This window comes from Hevea brasiliensis, chromosome 17 (assembly GCF_030052815.1).
Source record: "Hevea brasiliensis isolate MT/VB/25A 57/8 chromosome 17, ASM3005281v1, whole genome shotgun sequence".
In the NCBI taxonomy this organism is placed as follows: domain Eukaryota; kingdom Viridiplantae; phylum Streptophyta; class Magnoliopsida; order Malpighiales; family Euphorbiaceae; genus Hevea; species Hevea brasiliensis.
The window spans coordinates 20,466,127-20,484,410 of NC_079509.1; the positions used below are offsets into that span (position 1 = coordinate 20,466,127).

General features: G+C 34.8%; 1 protein-coding gene across 1 annotated transcript; it reads right to left on the bottom strand.

Annotated features, from left to right (window-relative positions):
- Positions 1 to 3,727: 3,727 nt before the first annotated feature.
- LOC110641731 (36.4 kDa proline-rich protein) lies at positions 3,728 to 5,349 on the bottom strand. Its single transcript, XM_058139901.1, has 2 exons — positions 4,655 to 5,349; positions 3,728 to 3,980 (listed from the first exon to the last, which is right to left on the bottom strand). Exon 1 carries the CDS (start codon positions 5,255 to 5,257, stop codon positions 4,664 to 4,666), a length of 594 nt encoding a protein of 197 aa, XP_057995884.1. The 5' UTR covers positions 5,258 to 5,349; the 3' UTR covers positions 3,728 to 3,980; positions 4,655 to 4,663.
- Between the last annotated feature and the right edge of the window lie 12,935 nt (positions 5,350 to 18,284).

The following is an 18,284-nucleotide window of genomic DNA, read 5'->3' on the forward strand; positions in this document are numbered from 1 at the left end:
AAAAATAATTATTAATTAATTAATTTTAATGTAAATAATGTGGAGGAAGTTAAATAAGCAATTATCTAGTAAGTGAGAAGCTGTCGAATCAGGTAACGAATGGTAACTGTCAAGAACTGTCAAAACGTGGGAAAGTTGCTGGCTCAAGATGCTTTCACATTAAAATAATCTATTTATCTTTATTTTATCTATCATTTCAATTTTCAAGTCTTATTTTAATTTTTTAAAATTTTATATTTAATTTTTAAGTAATTAATATAATGTCCTTTCAAATTATTATTTGATTTATTATGAGATTTTGATAAGCTGCTGTAGAAGTTAAAAAGTACATAACTAATATACTTAATATTTCTCTAAACTATTAATTAGCTAAATTATTTTTAAAATAAACAAAAATTTTTTACTATAATTACTCTCAAAAATTTTTTTTACTATAATTACTCTTAAATTTAAAAGTTGAAATATAAAATTTAAAATTAAAATATTTAAATATAATTATTAATTAACGAGAAGATAAACATTCTTGCAATGTGTTAAAATTAATTGAAATCGGACTAATTGAATTCAAGCTTGGAACTATTGACGGATTCACAATTTCAACCTAGCCTGGAACTAGAACTGGAATGGACTAATTAATTTGTCATGTCTTAAAATCAAAATCAAACTAAAAATGTGATCTTGTGTATATTTTAAAAACCAAATAATACCATATAATATCAAAATTATGGTTTTTGCTTTGTATTAAATTGGATTGATTATTAATTTTTACACAGATAGCTTAATACATACAATTGGGTCTTAAACTAATTAAAATTTTTTATTATATTTTTTAATTTTTTTTTATTCATTTGATTACGGCTGAGTTTAAAGTCGAGTATTTACGACTCTAATAATTACATTTTTATTTTAATTTTGTAAGTAATAAATATAATTTTTCTAATTCATTAATGAAAAATGGATTACTTGCTTCGCTTGTGGGTCAATCTGGTCAAGACTTGAATTTCAGTAATTCTCATTGTAGGAACCACAAATTTGACAGATTATAATATTAACCAAATTATTTGGGGGTTAATTTTTTTTTAATCGATCATTTATTTTTAAGGAGCAATTATTTTTCCTTTATGTATATTTTATTATTATTTTAAAAATTTACAAAAAACTTTAATAAAAATAAGTTCAAACTAATCAAGTCAATAGATCCATCCCAAATAAGAGATGACAACGGGTTAGATTTTTGTAATTATTTAATTTGACTGAATCTTAATAGAATAAATTTAAATAATATATAATTAAGTTTAGAATGGATCAAATTTGAAGAATAACACATATGACGAGTTTGGATTTTACGTATTGGATATCTGTTATCCGAACTCTTTTATATAAATATTTAATTAAATATAAAAATACATATTTTTATGATAAAATTTATAAATTTTTATCTATTTTATTTTAAATACAATTGAATTTAAATATTTTATAAAATTATAAAATTATAAATTATTAATAAAAATCAATTTTTTTATGTGAGTTATTAATTAAAATATATGAAATTAAACGAAGTTGAATATTTTTTTAGTAATAATAACTGAATATGGAATGAGTTCGAGTAATTGAAAATAAATTTTAATAAGGTTTTAATAGCTTCAAATTTTTGAAAATATTAATTGAATTCAGATAGAGCAATTTTTATAAGTACTCTATTTATTATCATCCCTATCTCAAACAACTAATCTAACGCTTATTAAAAAAATCTAGGGAAAAACACATCGTAGTGCAAAATAAAAACAGTAGAGCTGGGAGGATCATCCCGTTGACAGTGTTAGCATTTAACGAGGTCGCTTCACTAAGAAATGAGCACCCAAATTAGCTTGCAACAAATCCAACTAACGGATAAATGATATCCTTGACAAAAAGGAAAACGGCAATCTGCAATAATTTGTCCAAATTCCGACCAGTCTTCAAAAAGACGTCAACGCAAGAGACGCCTTCTTTATGTATATTCCTTACTTATTAAATATATTGTTGGTGACCAGAGAGAAAAGCATAAATTTAATATTTATAATTTAATTCCTGAACTTTTATCTCGACTCTCTTTTGAATAGATCATTTACCCTCTGTTTGATTTTCATCTCCCGTAGCATTACTCTCACAGATCTGAAGGGTTTTATTTTTTGCAATCTCCATTTTGCTGCTCTTTTCCATGTGTGTGTAATACTGATTTTTCTTTTATACGATTGACTCTAATTGAAATTTGAATTCAAGATTTTAAAATTTTGAAATTGAATTAAGTACTACTAAATTAAATCTCGTGGGTTACTACAATTTATTTTTTCTTATTGGTTTCAAAGAATCAATCACTACCATGTATTGAGAAGCACATATAGATCCACTCACAGTATAAAGATAGCATTAATTATTCAGAGAAATTAATTTTATATATTGTAGAAAAAGAATACCTTTAAAAAAGTTGGGGGGGTCCTATAGTTCCCAATGTGGCTTGATTAGGTTTGCAATTTGTTTTTGAAGGAGAATAGATTGTGATCCCTTGTCTTAATTTGATGGACCCATACCACAAATGGGTGATTGGATTGATTGGATCACTTAATTAGATGATGCTGCGTTTATTTCAGGGGAAAATCACAAAAGAACTCTTAGCAGTTTAGTGAAGCACTGCTGTTATCCATAAATATAATATTGCACTAATAAGCTGATAATTGAATGCCTATTTATAAAATTAAAAAAAAAAAACTTTAATAATTTCTTTATTTTTTTAAAATTGATTTCAAACAAAGTGGAAAATTATTACAATAGTAAGTGGATAGTCAAATGCTTATCTTATAATATAAAAAAAATCTATTGATATATATTATATTATTGAATGTTTAAAGTTAGTTTGGGTGTGAGAGGAAAGTATGGTGGTAGCAATACAGTCGAAGGAGAGTGACAGGGCAAGAGGCGCAGACAAGATTCTATCTCAACCACTGAATGGTTTTTGGGATTAAAAAGGTACAGCCAAATGGGAATTTCTTTGTATAGAAGGGGAAATTTCTCTCTCAAATTATTTGTGAGGTGCTGCTTCAATGTCTCCATCACTCACTATTTATGGTAAAGATGTTACGGGGGAATTAAGGTTGGTCGCCATTCTCCACCCACAGGAATTTACACAAGATTTCTAGTCCTTGTCATGCAGATTGATTGATCGAAACTCTGTTTCACAACAAAGGAATAATAGCCCACTGGAATTCCAAAACCACCATCTCTCTCTCTCTCTCTCTCCCTCACATGCATGTTATGGTGGATTGTGCTGTGCCCTAAAATGGAATTTTAATTTGATTGATTAGCTATGGATAATGACCTTAATTATATGTCCTAGCTCAAAGACCACAATTGAAATGGTTAATTACGCCAAGCGCTTGAGAAAGATTAGTTTTGTGTCAATCGTAAAATGAGAAAAAGAGATATCATAATTAATGCAGATTTTTTTATTTTTTTTGCTTTTTTCTCAAATCTCAATTTAATTTATTCTTTTCAAAAGTCTTTATTAAGTCTCATTATTGAGTGATTAATTAACCTTTTGAAATATGATATGGGAGACAGATTTATTTCCAATATGACCCAAGTGAGAAAAAAACAAGAACTGGTGCACATACATTCATATTCATATAAAGGGTTTCAGGAGTTCACATGCACAAAAAGAAAAAGTTTCTCAAAACAAAAGCTAGCTATCTGATAAAATGAGAATCTAATAATTATGATAGAGAGAAAATCTCTTGATTGCTTCCTTGTCTAACTAAGACAAACCACACTTGCAACAATTTTATAAAAATTAAATGGTGTACAAATTAATAACCCAAGCATGCATCTTCATCAATACCAATCAAGAAAAAACGAAGGAGTGGGAGAGAAACAGAAAGAAAAAGAAATAGGAGGCTCGACAAACTCTCATGTCGATTTCAACATCCGTCAATGATTCTGGCAACCTGCATACAAAATTAAATAAATAAATAAATAAAACAAACATTAAATTACTTAAATTGGACTTTATTTTATTTATTTAAATAAGTTAAATACGCATACGTAATGAAATAAGATTTTGATTAATTAGTATTGATTTCATGACCTTGCCTAAAATTATCTCTGGAAGTATCAACTCAGCCTGATTTGGTAGGGTTGTGCTTTCTTACTCATTCTAATTTCCTTTTTTCTAATGAAAACTTTTATACATATACCTAATTAATTTTAATTAAAATTTAATATTCACAATTTTAAAAACGATTCCAAAATTATTAGACTACGAAAACTTTTTTCAGTTTCAAAGCAATAATCATAGCTTCCAAAAATCTCGGCATGGAAATCTTCTTATACTATTTAGACATGTGAGCCTCTGAATGAGTCCACTTTAAATTTTGTAATCTACTTCTTTTCGTTTTTTTCTTCTTTCCAAGAAAGAAAAAACAACAAATGAAGTAGACAAATGTGATATTATTACTATAAGATTATGCAATGAGCTAGCTCATTGGATAATGTGATCTTGGATTTATAAATAAAGAAGTGAAACTCACTGGAGTCGATGCTGTGAATTTTGTGCCCCTTTTTTTCGCTTATAAAAAAAAATCCAAAAAGAAAGAAAAAAAAAAAAGTTGAAACACTTAACTTTGGTTGTCTAAAGAGAGCAGGTGTAACCAGGAGGAGGTGTCTTGCCACAGGTAACTAGGAGTTGAAGAGCAAGGGGGACAAAGATATTAAGGTTGAGAAGCTTGAGCTTGAGAGTGGTGCACAAGCAGACTGCAGCTTCAAGCTCCACAAGTCCTTGAAGAACTGGGCAGCACTCGTTCACAACTGGGTCGCCAAGGCCAATGTGCACTAACCCACCTAGAAGATCCACGCAGGCACCCAGTTTCACGGTATCAATTGGGCATGTAGCCTTAGCTCCTGGTGGTGGTGGGCATGGAGTACTACCTCCCTTTGGTGGCTTAGTGACCACTGGAGGAACAGTGATAGGAGGAACAGTCACCGGCGGCTTCACAATGGGAGGGATGGTGATTGGTGGCTTGACAATAGGAGGGATGACTGGTGGCAAGTTGATCGGAGGCTTAACAATGGGAGGAATGGTAATGGGACCCCTAGGAGATTTTCCCTTGTGGCCCTTGCGCTTTGGTTTTGGCTTGCCGCAAGAACCACAGCCAAAAATTGGGGTGGCAGAGGAAATGAAGAGCATGCAAATGAGGAGGAGAGCTGAGATCTTGGAGGAGTCCATAACTTCTTGCTTTTTTGTTGGAAGAGAAGAAGAAGAAGTTAGTGACAATAGAGTTTGTGTAGAGTAGTGAAGTGTTATATAGAAAGTTATACAATGATGAAAAAAAAAAAAAAGGAAGAAACCTAGAGCACACCACGTGAAGAATGGCTAGGATTAAAAGGCAGCTGCCAAAGTTTGCTAGTTGGCAACTACCTTCCAAATAATACATGAATCCATATCAAACCCCAATATTCTTAATTTATTTATCTCTTACTGCTACCATTAGTTATTTATGGGAGTGGCGAAAAACATAGAAGGTTAGTAATACTAGCTAGCTAGAATGTTTTCTCCATGGTTACCAAGAAAATTTCGAAAAAATCTAGTTGAGCGTATATAAATTAATATTGACTAACCACTAATATATAATATCACTTATAACAATATTGGACAACATTTTTTACTGAATTGTTCGCGTGGTACATGATACCACCCTCCCAAAATAACGTCAGAAAGTCGAAGATATTTTTAACATGGTTAGTCAAAGTAAGAAATACTTTCAAATGTGGCAAACCTGAACAAAGACCCAACGAGCTGAACAAAAAATGACCGAACAATAGTTTTATTCGCCCAAAATGGCAAACAGAACTCTTACTTAGCAAACACCCAGTAATGGATATAACCCGAATTCCTCAGACCGAGCAATAATCTCTCATATAATCTGGTAAAAGCATATATTGAGGAGATCCATAAATATCCAACCATAATCACCGCCTTAAATAGAGCAATGACTATTTCCTTTAAAAGTCTATAAATACCAGCCAAAAGGGAGACTGAGGTACATTTTACTATTTCCATTACTCTTTGTTACAAAAGATTTCTCTAGTCTTTCTCTAAAAAGATCAAGATCATTGACCTGAGCGTTGGAGTGGCCCATGAGAAGGCCATCTACCTCATCATTTTATCTCATTGCAGGTCCACGTTGTCATTTGGGTCAAGATAAAAAACACTACTGGCAACTTGAAGCCTAGAAAATTGTACAAAGATCAGCAAGATACAACATTCTCGATGGATGTTTATACAGACAATCCTGCCTCCAACCGTGGTTAAAATGCATTAGCAGAGAAGATAGACCATTAGTACTACTAGAAATCCATGAAGGATTATGTAGCGCCCATGAAGAAGCAAGAACAATCGCTAAGAAAGCAATCAGACAAAGATATTTTTAGCTCACTGCAGTACAAGATGCCAAGAAATTAGTCCAAAAATGTTAGAAATGCCAAGCACACAGCAATATCCCTCAACAACCAGCAGAGTTACTGTCAGCCATCGGTAGCCCCTAGCCCTTCTATCAATGGGGCATAGACATACTCGGCCCATTTCCTAAAGCATTAGGATCACACAAATTCATCATCGTCTCCATCGATCACTTCACCAAATGGCCAGAAGCAGAATCATCACAGCATGTAACAGCTGACCGAGCTATCACCTTTGTTAGAGAGAATATCTTTTGCAGATTCGAAGTTCCCAAAGTTATCATAGCAGATAACGATACATAGTTTGCCAACGAAAAATTTAAGAGGATATGCACCGAGTGGGGGATAGACCTCCGATTCACTTCAACCTATCACCCTCAAACCAATAGCATGATCGAAGTCACGAACCAAATAATTCTTCATGGACTTAAGAAACTGTTAGGAGAAACTAAAGGAGCATGGCTGAACCATTTGCCAAATGTCCTGTGCGCCTACCGAACCACACTAAGAACGATAATAGGCGAAACACCGTTCCCACTTGCATATGGATCAGAAGCAGTAATACAGACAGAGATTAACATCCCATCAACTCGAACAGAACAACCCAAAAAGACTTCATAAAAAGATGAACTACGGCTAAACCTTAACGCAACAGAGGAGCTTATAGAGGCAACTTTCATCCGGATGCCACAGTACAGATAAAAAATGATGAACATTCATAACAAGAAAGTAAAAAACCAAGCATTCATGGCAGGAGACCTAGTGCTTAAATGAGACAATGTCACAAGAGGACTAGCAAAAGCTGGAAAATTAGGATGCAACTGGATCGAACCTTATGTAATTTCAAAAGTCGTATGCCTAGGAGCCTACAAATTAGTAGAAACCAGTGGAAGAATACTCCCCCAAACGTGGAATATATGTAACATTTGGAAATATTATCAATAAATAAGTAATCTTTGTTTTTTAAGATCTTTGCATGGGTGCTTAGCCCATCCACGGCGATAGTCCGCTAGGCTAAAACAATTTAAAGGGTGCTTAGCCCATCCACAATGATAGTCTGCCAGGCTAAAACAATCTGCAAGGATAAGTAGACCATCCTCGAAGAAAGCCCACCATGATAAAACAACTCACCTACAAGCCCTAAGTATGTTTCACTCGGAATGATGTGTCTAGGATAACACGATGGAAGTAACTTTATTGGAGGTAAAACGCAATTATTTAATTTCCATTTTTATCTGCACAATTTGAATTGATTATATGATCAGATTACAAAAAAATAAAAAATAAAAATATTGTGCCTATAAAATCAATTCGGCCGGTGGGTTCGAGCGATAGGAACTCAAACATAGAGAATAATGAACAAAAACAACTTCATTTTTTAAAATCTTAATATTCTTTACAAGTTTTTAGGCAGAAGGGCTTACATCATCGCTTTCACCCTCCTGCCCGGCGTCTTTATCTTTTACCTCTCCTCCCTTCCCCCAAGTTCCTCTACCCAGGAGAAATCATCTCTCGGGTAGTGCTTTTGCAACTCAATAACCATGTCATTTTGAGACTTGATATAAATATCAGCTATCTGATCATTGGTTGCGGCAAGCTCTCCCTTCAGAACTTCAATCTTCTTATTTAAACTTTATTGCAAAAATTAGTGACTTTTTCGAGTAACAGCTAGTTCATCTTGGAGAGCAATGATTTGAACCCTCATTTGTTATAGCTTACCCTCTAAGTCCTTGGCTCTCTTCTCGGAAGTAGTCGCAGCGTCTACTAGTAAATAAAACTCTGTCTCCTGTGGACTAACTTGGCAGCGCAAAGCTCGATTTTTCTCGCTCAAAATTTGAGTGCAAGCCAATTGTTCCATAAGAAGTGACATTGAGTGCAGAGCTAGATCGTCATCATGCTCCCCCTTTAGTCTTGCATGATCAAGCAGTAGAGTATATTTCTTCACAAACCAATTGAGCATCTTAAGATTATTGACCACGAATTCATTCGCGAGAGCCCATTCGACCGACTATTTATGCGGTGGAGGAGGGGGAGGAATAGTTTCATTTCTCTCAATCTCTGACTGTGAAGTTTAAGTATCCGGAGGAAGAGCACTTAAAGGCGGGGAAGGAGGTGAGTCATCCCTCACCTGCTTAGGATCCATTGGGGATGCATCCTCAATCGTTCGAGAAGTTTCTTTCTTTTTCCTAATCAGCAACTCTATATTCTTCGCCCAACTCCCCATATCTGTAAAAAGAAAATAATTTCATTAAGTAAAAATAAATCAAGAGATATGGCAGAAGTTTTACCCTTCAAAGGCAAGTTATTGAAATGTTCAGCTGCCACAGGATCCCTAGTCACATAAGTCGATTTCCACCATCTGGATTCAGCTTCTAGCAGAGCTTTTATTGATATTTGTCATCCCAAACTAGAGCTTTTATTTTTTTTACTACCACTTTCTCCTCAGCATCCAGCCTTAACTTATCAAAACTTTTGTCCACCAAACAGTTCCATGAAGTCTAGATCCCACCTCTATTTTCATCAACCATGTCCTCCACAAAAAAAGAACCTGCCTTTCCACTTTTTTAAAGAAGATGGAAGCCCAGAAAAAAGCCCTATTCCTTTTTGAGCATGGAAATCCCAATACTCTTTGTTCTTTCTAATATTAAACTGAACAAAGCTGAAAAAATATGTGCCAAAGCGTGTAGCCTCTTCCTTCATCATAAAGCTCGGAACCAAGAAAGGAGCTTCCAGGAGTTTGGGTGCATTTGGGAAATCGACACTCGATAGTACTTCAGAATTTCCACGTCTAAAGGATCTAGAGGTAGGCACAAACTAGACCTAAACTATTCTTTATATATTGTTATTCGTACAGGACAAAGATATACACTGTAAGCTCAGCCACCAGCTCCAGGAAGCGAAAGCCAAAACCGTTTGACTGGTATCCCATAAGCCAACACCACTAGAGAAAAAGAAACACTGTCAAATTTTGCAAAAAGAAATAAGGAAGAAAGGAAAGGAAAATAGATAAAAATAGTGAAGGAAGGGCTTTTAAAAGGGAAGAAATTAATGACTTTGAAAAACATACCATCGCCCTTCCAACAACCAAGAAAAATTTAATGACAGCCCATGCCTACCCAAAGGAACTTAAGACAGTTGTCCCCTAACACCAGATGAATCACGCAAATGGTCATGTCCCACTTACAGCAGGACAAGCAAACAAGGCGAACATAAATGTATGCAAGACTGGTGGGGGGACTAATGATACCACCCTCCTAGAATAAAGTCAGAAAGTCAAAGATATTTCTAGCATGGTTAGTCGAAGTAAGAAATACTTTCAGACATCGCAAACCTGAACAGAGACCCAACAAGTCAAATAAGAAAAGATTGAACAATAGTTTTATTCGCCCAAAATAGCGAACAGAACAGCAAACACCCAGTAACAGATACAACGCGGATTCCTCAGACAGAGCGATAATCTTGCATATAATATAATAAAAGCATATATCGCGGAGATTCATAAATATCCAACCATAATCATTGCCTTAAATAGAGCAATAACTATTTCCTTTAAAAGCCTATAAATACCAGCCAAAAGGGAGATTGAGGTACATTTTACTAATTTCATTACTCTCTGTTACAAAAGATTTCTCTAGTCTTTCTCTGAAAAGATAAAGATCATTGACTTGAGCATTGGAGTGGCCCATGAGAAGGCCATCCACCTCATCATTTTTTCTCATTGCAGGTCCACGTTGTCATTTGGGTCAATATAAAAAAGACTACTGGCAGCATCAATACATTTATAAATATAGTATAAGTGATTTTTCTCAATAAGCATATTAGTTTATTAATATATAAAAATCTAGAAAAAACATAGCAAGAGAATATCCAAATTAATTCAGATCAATAGATACACCTAACCAATTAAGTGAAAAAATCTAGAAAGATACAAAATAAACTCCAAGAAAAAAAAAACCAAGGACGAAACAATAAAGGACCAAAGCTCCAACATCCAAGCGTCAAACACAAAATAACAACTAAAGCTAAGATTAGTAACATACTAAAACACACAAATTAGGTGTGATAGATGAGAAAAATACCAAAACACTAGCTCTAAATGTAATAATTATCCTCCAAAATACAAAAGAAAACATACAATTCAGAATGAGGCCATAGAATCATTAGTTCTAAATAGCTTTTATTTTGCTAAAGTCAGTAACACTATTAGCTTCATGCAAAACATGATTGAAAAAAAATCCTCATAAGGGATCTAAGATAATTTCAAATGGAATTGAGAATTGCATTTAACTTCTAAAGAGCTTTCTCTATATTAGAGACCCATGATAATGCAATTTTTAAAATCGATTCAATAAAGATATTTTGCAACAAAAGCTACACATTAGGAGAGGAAAGCAACAAATTAAAAGCCTTATGGTTCACCTCTAACTTTGCAATGTTGGAATCATGAATACTAGTGTGACAGAAAAATAAACCAATAAACATTCCTGTTGAGTCTCATAAAATACCTCCAATGGCGAAAGGACCAGGCTTGTTAAGCGAGGATCTATCCATATTCCATTTAAGGCAGTGTGGAAGAGGAGGAACCCAATGAACAAGTGGGCATCTGAATTGATTGGTTACTCCAACATCTAATAAGTCCAAACTAGAATAAGTAAAGTCCAAATCCAATGCCTTAAGCTTACATCAATGCTTTCTCTACACTTAGAATTTGACTCCAAAGCTATTGTCTCTTGGGTCTTGTTTCCAAACTCTGCCCCTTAGAATTTATCCTTAGTCATCGATGAAATTCTTAAGTTGAAGATGTAACAACGTAAACCAAGAGCTATTGTCGATGCTAGGGATCAGGTTGGCTTAAGGTTGCTAGAACCCGTAGTAAGCCTAAAACGTGTAAAGCATACACACATTTATGTATTTCACCATCTAAATATATTCCAAACAATTACATTTTAGTCTTTTCATATATACTTAGACATTCATAACATAAATTTGGTTCAGAATTTGAACCTTAACATACATAATCTCTAAAGCATAATAGTTCGACATGCACACTCCCAAAAAGGGTTAACATAACACATATATCACTACACTTAAAAATATTACATAACTCCAATTTTCTTTAATTACCAGCACAGTACTATTCATTCACATTTTACAGGTTCATCTACCCATAAATCATATATAAAGGAAAAGGCTAAAGCTACCCCTGGTGCTCACTCTTTTCAAAGAACTCTTCTAGTCCTACAACCCTGCATCTGGGGATTAGAGGAAGGGGTTAAGCTTACACAAGCTCAATCAGTAAACTAACCAACATTAATTATATCATTTCATTCATACATATGAAATACATCATACACATGGGCTTTCACATCACAAACATTTCATATAGGATGGACTTGTCACTAGTAACTCCCCAAGCGTTCACTTTATACATGACATGTGTCATGCACTCAGGGTAACTTACAGATCTCCCCTAATGGGGCATCATATAGATCTCCCTATGGGATTTCATCATGGATCCATATCATACATTATAGTTATAAACATGGGGAGAGTCAGTGGGTTATCCAACATTCATCAATGCACCAATAACAAATTATGCAATTATGCAACATCTTTGTATTCTAGATGCATATATCCTAAATAAATACGACATGATGAATGAGGACGATCATAAATTACCTTTAAATAGTTTCTTTTTTTTTTTAAGGTTGGAGTTACTTACCTCTCATCAGTGACCTAACTCAAATGGTAGTTATCCTTGTGTCCTTAACCTTTCGAGTTCCTCAAGCCTGATCCTATAAAATTGGACCCTAGAGTGTTATACAAGGTTCTAAAACTGTATACATATCATAAACATCTTATTCTAGGCCCTTAGGAACCATGAAACCATGTTTTGGAACCTTATGAGAGAAATGAAAAAAAGTCAGGCAGAACCTACTTCGGTTACCAAAGCCATGAACTTCAGGTACCGAAGGCTTAGGCTTCGGATAACACTTTTATCCAGTGCTGACTTCAACTGCCAAAGTCTTAGACTTCGACTGCCAAACTTAGAAATTTTCTAGATTTTCTATAAACCCGCATGCTTCGGTTGCTGAACCTTTGGCTTTTGGCAGCCAAACTTGGGAATTTTTAAAATTTTCAAATTGAAAACCTACAAAATCCTTCTTCCAAAAACCTCAAAGCTTATGCCAAAGTTTAAAACACAATCTAATCACATATACACATCTCTAGGGCCTAAGACAACTTGCAAACATGCCTAATACCCATATATATTGATCAAAACTCAAACCCTAGGTTTTCCCTCAAAACCTAACATACATGGATTTCTTCAAATCCATTAAGGGAAACTAGCCATTTAAGGCTCATAACACTTAAACAAAACTATTCCAACTAGAAAACACATAATTTTAATATAAAATCACAAAAGCTTAACCCTAGCATACATAAACTTTCCAAAACTCAATGTAAAAATAACTTTTCATGAAATTGAAATTAGAGAAACCTAAACCCTCATCAACTTTCTTATATCTACCAATTAGATCAAGAAGAAAGAAACTTACCTCTTTTCTTGAGAAACTTACCTCTTTTCTTGGAGCTTAGAGGTGAGAGAATTAAAATCTCAAAACTTGAATCTAATCTTCCACACTTCTAAATGAAAGAATCCATCTTCAGATCTTCAAAAACTAAAAAAAATCTCTTCGAGGAGCTCCTTGTATGCCCCAAAGTTGAGAGAGAGAGAGAGAGAAAAGAAGAAAACCCCAAATGTTTTAGGTAGAAAAATGAGCTTTGGTCCCTTTTATATCCTTGATAGTCTAAGGACTTTTGACTGTCGGAGTCCATTCTGTCCAAATGGGCATTTGAACCATAAAAAAGACTTTTGTTGCTAAAGGTCTATCCTTCGATTGGTAAAAACTTTGGCTACTGAAGTTCCTTCTACCCAAAAAAACACATTAAAACTTTTAGGAAATAAAACCTTTAAAACATTTTTCATTCTTAAATATATTTTGAACATATCACACATATATAAACACATTTTCACATCTCACTACCACTCCCTTGTCAGTAAAGTTTTAATTTTCATCAGAATATCCCATTAAGGATAGATATTTCGATATAGGAAAGTGGCAGATATTACAAAATAAATTTTTGCCTCCCATCGCAATATCCCATGCTTATCATGGAGTAAACTTAGTGGCAAACGCTCTAGCTAAACAAGGCCTAAGTCGATCCTCTAATTTTGTAGCAATCCTTTGAGTTGTGATCTATGTTCATCATAAAGTCTTCTGTTTTGTGTCAATTATGCTTGTTATCCTTGTCAACACTATTTTCATTTTGTTTGGTTATTTATGATTTAGTTTTCTTCCTCTTTGTTAGCTTGCCTATGCATTATGCTCATGTTTGGTTTGTCTTAAGTTTTGTACCTTGTCTCCAGATTTTTTACTTAGTATGCTGTAACACCCCAAAATTTTAAATTTTATTATTTTATGAGCATTTTTGATATTTTAATTTTATTTAAATTTTAGGAATTTTTTTGAGATTTTTTTTCGGATTTTAAAAATCGGGTTCGATTTTTCGAAAATATAAATTTTGATGATTTTTAAAAATTAATTTAAAGACCACGTGGCAAAACTAAAAATATATTTGAAGTCTACGAATTTTTCTGAGTTTTCTGGAATTTTTTTAGAATTTTTGGACCTCGTTTTCGGTCCCGAGGCAGAGTAAAAATTCAAAATTTTGTATTTCGAATCGAACCGGCCGAATCGAACCGGACCGGTCGAATCAGACCGGCTCCCTCCCCTTTTTTTTCCTCTCGCGCGCGTCTCCTCCCCCTTCTCTCTTTCCCCCTTTTTCTCTCTCCTCCCGCCCCGCCCTTGACCGACCACCTCCCTGCCTCCCTAGCTCGCCGTGGCCCACTGTCCCGGTAGTGGCCGCCCCAAACGACCGGAAAACGCGCGCGATGTTTTGACTTCCCGGCCAAAATCCGGCCGATCAGGCCACCAATTGGACCGGGTCTTGTGTCTAAAATCATCTACTCGTCGAGAGCTTTCCATAGACACCAAGAACACCGAAATCCATCGAGCGGTTTGTCCAATTTTTACCTGGGAAGTTTTAGCCCATTTTGACTTCCGGGCTAGATTTCTCGCAAATCGTGAATCCCACGAGAAAACCGAGAGTACCAGAGTGCTCCACTCGTCGAGAGTTTCGCGGCGACATAAATTTTGAATTTTTCCTACACCGTTTTTCGGTGGGTCCCACGGAACTTCGCAGTGTTTTTCCGAGCATTAAATGAGCTTAGAAAATTCTGAAAAATTTATGTACTAACCCCCGTGTTGTGGGCTTCGTGTAGGTATCCTCAATTTGCGGAAATTCGACAGTTGACCGGGTCTACAAATTTCGGGCCAGACAGACCCGTTACCGGAAAAGTCTCCGAATTGGACCGAGGTTTTGGCTACCCCCCATTGTTAGATGTCCCGAGCACGTTCCTGAAGTCGGAATCGGCAAAGGTAAACCCGAACCTTGCTTTTTCGTAATTTTCTAGTGCTTAAATAGGATTAAAAATCCATAAAATATTCGTGGTAGCTCAGAAAATTATGATTCTTTTTGCAATAGCCTAGTAATATTGCTAACGACCGCGGGGCAAAGTTTTAGAATTTTTAGAGCTTGTTTGGGTAGTTTTTGCAAAAATGATCAAATATAAGGACTAAATTGAAATTTTACATATTGTGATGGATGACTGATTTGATGGGCCCAGGAGGGGCTGTGTGATGTGATTGAGTTGTGGATATATGGATTGTGAATATAGAAGTGTGTTTTGAGCCATTTTGCAGGTTGGGTAGGTCCTAGGTATAGGGGAGACTCTGCCGGATTTTCGGCACGACTTATGACGTATTTGGTCTTTTCTTGATTGTATTGAGTCATTTGTATTAAATAATTGTAATGTAATTGTCAGGTGAGCCGGGACAGCCTTCTTCCTCCGCCCAGCCGCCACAGTGACCGTTGTCAAGTCTGTGAGTAAAATATTAATTTTAATTGTAATTTCACTATTATTATATGTTCAAGCATGCCCATACATCACTTATATGCATATATCTATGTAGATAAACTTTAGGCACGATTTATGTTGCATTCATAACTGTGAAAGTGCCATGTATGTTGTTGTGGTAATTTGGAGCAGTGTGCGTGCGTTGGCGTGCGTGTGATGTGGTGTGGACTATGGATAGGACGGGTAGACACGGCTTGAGATCTTCATTTGGGACCCGGTCCTTGGGGTAGACATGGCTTGAGTTCTTCATTTGGGACCCGATTTGGTTATTAAGTGGAAGTCCGAGCCGAGTTCTTTCTTTGTACGATTGGAATTAAGAGAGTCAGATAGGGATCGGCTCCCATATATATATGATTGATATTCTTTGGAGTGCGTGAGTGCTCCAAATTACCTTTTTGCTGTTATGATGTGAATTTATTGCTGATGCTGCATTTCACTCCACAGGGTGCATTAGTTTTAAATAGTTATAGAGATTATGGTTAAAATTGATATTTTACTCTCTGAGTCGAACGCTCACTCCTGTTCAATATTTTTTCAGGCTACAGGAGGATTTTATTGTGGTTAACCTGCTTTTCTCCTTCGCAGGTTGTTTGTCAATATTTGTGTAATTTTATTTACTCCTAAAATTTCCGCATGTGTTAGAAGTATTTATTTGATTTTGGTCTGTAATATTATTATCATGTTGGACCTGTAAATGTATGATGATATGCATGTTTGATGGATTGGATGAGGGAGCCGAGCTCCCATATGTTTTTATAATGATATGAGTATGTGGAGGGTGAGCTGAGCTCTCCAATTGAGTATTTACTGTGTTTACAGGTCAGGTGAGTCAAAAACTCCTCGTTGGTAGGTCTATTTTATGGCCGGACTCTGTCCGGTTGATTTCTTGAAATTGGGCCCAAATGGGCCTTAGAGTTGGGTTAAGTGAATAGTTAGGCTTACTACGGGCCTCGGGGACTTTAGGCTGGCCCAGGCCCTAGTGCCGGTCCGGCCCACAGGTTGGGTCGTGACATATGCCTTCTCCTAAGATTGGTGTATTGGAGAGCTTTGCTGACTTGAGTTTAGGTGGAACAGTTCATGCTAAGTTTTCTTGGTAATTTTAGTTAATAAAATTCCATTACTTATAAAAAAAAAAAAAAGAAACCTTTATCCCATTAAAGATTTTATTATTCCTCATAATCCATAGAGACCCAACAATGGCATAAAGAAGAGTTAGCCAGAACTTGATTTGAGTTTTACCCACTACCATAAAAGACAAATTAAGGGAATATGAACTCGATGTTGACAAATTTACTAGCCATGGACCAGAAGTTGAATTTATTTTATGATTTTGAAGATGTCATGTAAGTCTTAGTTATCTAATTTTCAATGCTATCTCGAGGAACCAGAATCATGTAACATTACAAGATTACCCGAGATGATTATCGTACTAGAAATTCCTCTATAACTATCCTGAAAGCTTAATCAACAAGGTAATAACAGCTGTGATTATGGAGGCTAGTTTTGTCCATGCCATGGTTAACATTACGACATCTCTTATAGGTTTCACAAGGGACTAGCACCATACAATCTGGAGGTGCTTACTTACACCTTTTTGGATGAGAACAATTTACTAATAAATGTAAATTCTAAGAATAAAGTATAAAATAGATTAGTTTCCTAGAACAAAGCAGAACACAGTAATTATTCTTTACAACAAAAACAATGACATATCCCTTTCTAGCACTAATTTTCTAGCTATTGAGTCTTTTTCTTCACTCCCTTTCTTCCTCTATGTTGTGCTTAGCTCAAGGTGATGATTTTCACGCAGTACTAATGCTACAAGCCATGCTTATAATTAAAAATGGATTAGTTTCTCTTCCTATTCAACAAGTTTTGTTATATATTATCTATAACGGCTCACAAAGGTAATTAACAGAAGGTTATTGATATCTTCAGTGTTGGATATAGTTTTTTTTTAGACAGATGATTGAGTATAACTTTTTCTTATAACCCTTTGTATTGCAAATGCTTTTGTTTACTGTGTAAAGTTTTGCTAGTATATATATCCTGCTTTGACCTTCAAGTTTTAGAATGGACACAATAAATATTGACCAAAAAAAGAAAATGATTGTTGATAATCAAAGAGGGGTTAAAAAGTTAGAAGAAGAATAAAATGCAGGAAGAAGAGAGTTAGAGAGAGAAGCCAAAGAAAATGGTTTTTGTTTAAAGGAAGAAGAAAAGTACCAACAAAGCCACATAGATAGGAAATAACTAAAATTACTTGCTTCTTTTCACGTGAAGACACGCTCTATGTTAATTATACATTTTTGTATTTAATTGTAATTTTTTTTTAAATTCAAGTATTTAATATATAAGTCATAAAATTAGTTCATGCATATAATAGCCAAAACACAAATAATTCAAGTATGTAATAATATATTTAGCCTTTCAAGTTGAAGTTATAATTAATATAGACAAGATGATTTTAGTCTTCTATACTCCTATGCATTTCTTTCCTTTTGTGGATGTAATCAAATAAACTTCAATTTCTCTCATACCTAGGAGAAGATACTTAATTGAGAAGTGGAATGACACCTAGTAAGGTTGTTATTTAGCAAAGAGTAGATTGAAGATAAAACCTACAGGGGAATAGGTTAAAATGCACTTTAGAAACAAATTAATTAGTTACTCCCAAGGGCAGAGAGCTAACGGTGAGCAAAGAGTCGACGGTTGTACGGAGCGGAGAGGGTGGTAGAGTGAAAGGACCACC